At 37.7% G+C, this 4,423-nt stretch overlaps 1 gene segment (V, D, J or C); it reads left to right on the plus strand.

Annotated features, from left to right (window-relative positions):
* LOC103271059 overlaps positions 1 to 4,423 on the plus strand; it is an 80,850-nt gene that overhangs the window by 73,074 nt on the left and 3,353 nt on the right. Inside the window, 1 exon segment of the V gene segment in view lies at positions 2,419 to 2,454. Coding sequence covers positions 2,419 to 2,454 — 36 coding nt within the window.

A 4,423-nucleotide genomic window follows, 5' to 3' on the forward strand; every position in this document is an offset into this window, starting at 1 on the left:
CAGCAGGTCGAGGCTGCGGTGGCCGGAAGCGGCCACTGCACTCCAGTCTGGGTGACAGAGTGAGACTCCAACTCAATAAAAAAATTAAAAATTTAAAAATTTAAATAAATAAATAAATAAAGATGTGCAGTACAATTCAGGATTAGGTAGATAAATGATCATTGCTCTTTTCAAAATTGGTACATTATTCCTAAAAACCATAAAATGAATGTATTTACATAACTTTAAAAATCATAGTCCACAATATGCAGAAGAGAAGAAAAAGTGTCATTGTTCCTCCTCTGTAATCCAAGGAGTGCAGTTTGTGTATTCTTTTAAGAATTAGACTTCATTTATATACATATGTAATCTATTTAAGTAAGATCATGATATCACACCAAACATACTGTTCAGTGACCGGCATTTTCACAAACACATTCCATGTGACGATACAGAAACCTACTTCATCTTCTTATGGGCGACTTTGTGCTACATTGTAACACTCTATCATAATTAATTTAATTCGTGAAGATTTCATTAATTTTCCTTTCTTTCATCTCTTAAACAACATTTCCATGCATGTTCTTATATATACATATATCTGGCAACACTTAGCCACTCATTTCCAATCCTAGGACAGCCTAAGGAGTTTCCTTTTTCTCCCCCACCTCAGCGTTTCCCGTCATGCATGCCGCTTCCATTGGGTGACTTTACTCTGAGTCTGCCGTATGGGTTCTGAGTTCAGATCCTAGCTCTGCCACTTACTGCTATAGGTCAGTTACTTGATCTCTCTGCATTCAAGTTTTTGCACCTATAAAACAGGGGATAATATTAGTTTCTAGTTCATAGTGTTTTGGTGATGTGGTGATCCATGTACCATGTCTGGCATTTTGTATGTGTTCAATAAATGTCAACCTTATGATTGATATTGCTTATATATCTGCAGAGAAAATCCTTTTATATTCTCTTCAGGATCCATGTTGACAATGTTCTTTTGATTGACTATTTTTCATACTTAACTTCCACTTGCCAATCTCTCTCTATTGCCAACTTGATCCCTTTCCTTCTGCATCTTCTAGTGAGACGCAATGTTGATTCTGCTATTCAAGGCACAACAAAGTTCCCAGTGACAACCAAATCAGCCTACCTCTTTTGAATTACAGTTACAATTTCTCTCATAAAACTTACTATTGTAGCGGTAAGTATTAGTCTTTGGTCTATTATTATTTGTCCCATCTGATCTACTATGGATTTTCAATTATTTGTTGATGTTGTTGTTTTTCATTAATTCTAAAAATATTTATAGAATATTTGCCAAGTAAAGATACTGGACTGGGTCTCCTAAATACAAGACAAATACAGTAAAACATCAAACCGTTAACAGTTGAATAGGGTAGAAGAGAATCTAAAAGCAGATAAGGACAATTAGGCATTCTAGGCCTACTTACTTATCCTTGTATTCTGAAAATCAGGCCACCAGATTGGGGATAATCTGAGAAAAACTCTGTCTTCAGTTGAATCTTGAGAGAAATTAGCTGTTAACAAACGAACCCAGGTCAATAGAGATGTTTCCAAAGAGAGTGTTTTGTAAAATCTGAAGTCCATAGAAGGACTGTAAGTTTAAAGTGGTAGGAGCAATGTACAGAAGGGGATGGAGATGGAGGATTGGGAGAGAAACAAGGCTGTAATAAATGAAGCTGGACTGAAAAGAAACAAGGACTTTAATGTCTTTAATGGGATTACTAGGGACTCCATGGCAGCTCCAAAGACAGTATTCACCTGGGTCCACTCAATAAGACCTAAGTTCTACCTGTCCTCTGGCAAACCAACCAAGTAAAGTATGCTTTTCTACTTTATTGATCTTCACTTTTGTTTCACATGTCATCCATAGCTAAAGTTCAAAATACATTTCAAATATATGAGCTTTGGTATATTCAGTATACATTGAGTCTGCTTTTTTGAAAACAAAATTGCAGCAAAGAAGAAATTCAAATAGGAAGACAAGTTTTAATTATTATTCACTGGGAGGAACTGATGAGCTCCATAACTGTACTGAATAAAGTTTATCATTTGTCAAAGCTCTCCATCCTCACCCCAGGAAGAAGTATAAAGAAGTTGCAGTTCTTAAAAATGTGCATAGGTTTTTTTAATTATTAGTATTAACATTCAGCCTATTTTCCAATCAATAACAAGCAGTCCAGATGTGGCAAGTTGCTTTTTAAAAAATGGGAGGGCCATCAGGCTGCAGACATAAATATATTGTCTCCTAAGATTTTAAATGTCACCTCAGAAAAACAAACATGCTTCATCAGAGAAGTGCTAGCGCTTCTACACCTGCTCAAAAAATGAGTTAAGCTTCAACAGCTGACCCAGGGCTCTGTTCCCCTTCAATGAGGAGGGTTTTTGTACAGCAAGACAACGGAAAGCTCTCACTGTGGTGGACGTTTGGTCAAGGGACCAAGGTGGAAATCAAACGTAAGTAAAATTTAAACTTTCCTTTATCGGTTGTCTGCATCTTATGGTCCCTGTGTCTATGAAGGAATCTATCAGCTAACTCTGCAACCAGACTCTGACATTCTCCAGGTCAAAGATTAAGATGAAGTCTGTAGGAAAACTTGAGAATTGCTGTACATTTTCTATGGAGACCAAGCGAGATTCAGTTATTGGGTGAGAATAACTTGTTTGAGGGATAGCTTCAGAAATTTACCGGGAATCATAATAACATGGTCTGGACAGACCTAGCTCAATTGTCAGAGAAAGAAACTCAGTTTTTGTATAGGAAGGAGGTTAAGAGGAACCATTGTGTGTACAGCTTCGGTGCAGGGACCAAGCTGGAAATCAAACGTAAGTGCTTTTTGCAACTGATTCTTCACTGTTTCTGTCTAATTGGCTTGCTTTTTGTTTCTTTTTGCCTGTTTTCATTAGTTGGATGTCAGGGACATAACAAATTTCATTCCCAGATTAGGTATAGAGGAGGGAAAATTGTTCCAAAGGAGACTAGCTGATGACTAATTCCTAAGATTTCTAAATCAAAGTAACTTTATTGGACAAAGGGGCTTGATGCCCTTTCAGGGAGTTTTTGTAAAGGGAGAAGTTAAGGCGAATCACTGTGATTCATTTTCGGACAAGGAACCAAAGTGGAAATCAAACGTAAGTACATTTATGATTTTATGTGAGGTTTGGGTTCCATTGTATCATTTGTGCAAGTTTGTGATAGTTTGATTAAATGAACCACTTTTTGTTGACCCAAAAGTAAATAGTAGAACAGCAGGGGAAAAAATCAACTTAAAAGCTGAGTAAACAAATTGTTCAGTTTGTAAAAAGAATGAGATCTGTGAGCAAACTGGTGAAGAAATAGCTTGATTTTACTTTGAATTAGCCCATCTCATACAATTGGCTTTAAAGTGAGGATTTTGTTGAGGGGAGACAGTTAGAGCCCTCATTGTGATTTACTTTCAGCGGGGAACCAAGCTGAAGAGCAATCATAGTGCACTTTCCTAATCTTTGTTTTATGAGGTTGTAAATTTGGGGAGTTTTTATGTTTGAGATATTAGTTGAGATCAATTCCAAAGAGTACTGGATTCTTCCCAAAAAATCAGATGAGTAACAGACTGAAAATTAGTTCATCTAAGGAAGAGCAAAGAGCCAGTCAGTTGACAAGGCACCTAAATGACCAGATTTTCTCTGTATCAGTCAGTGTAGTGATACTAGAAGCATAAAGAGGTTTTTGTCAAGGGGAGAGTAGTTAAGTTAATACTGTGTCTCACCTTCGGCTCAGGGACACAGTTAGAGCTTAAACGTAAGTAATTTTTCTTTATCGCCTTGTGAAATGTGGGTCTAATTGCCTGTATTGACTTTTAGAGACTTAAATAGTTTTGTGGAGATGAGCAAATGAGAGTATTTCAGATTTATCATCAGTTTTAAAAGTTAAACTCAGTTCCAAAAAGATTAAAGTGGTCTAAATTGAATGCCTTAAAGGGAAAAAAAAGCATAGATTAAAAAAGAACCATTGTCTAAAGAGCAAAAGTAAATTCATTTTCATTCCATTTTGCCAAATATCATACTGGTTTTTGCTCCTTATGTGTGATACAGAAGAGCAGAGAAGTGTGTTTTATAGTCTGTGCTCCCTCTTTTGTTCCATGAATTATTTTGTAAAACAACTATAGACAATAGTATGCACAAAAAATTTAGTAAAAAAATTAGGCCAGGCTCGGTGGCTCAGCCTGTAATCCCGCGCCTTTGGGAGGCTGAGGTGAGTGGATTGCCTGAGCCCGCGGGTTCGAGACCCGCCTGGGCAGCGAGACCTCATCTCTACAATAAATCAAAAAATCAGCCAGGCATGGTAGCGCATGCCTGTAATTCCGGCTACTCGGAAGGCTGAGGTGGAAGGATAGCCGGAGCCCAGCAGGTCGAGGCTGCAGTGGCTGGGAGCGGCCACTGCACG

Source organism: Carlito syrichta, unplaced genomic scaffold, assembly GCF_000164805.1.
Source record: "Carlito syrichta isolate Samal-C Ts95f unplaced genomic scaffold, Tarsius_syrichta-2.0.1 Scaffold311148, whole genome shotgun sequence".
In the NCBI taxonomy this organism is placed as follows: domain Eukaryota; kingdom Metazoa; phylum Chordata; class Mammalia; order Primates; family Tarsiidae; genus Carlito; species Carlito syrichta.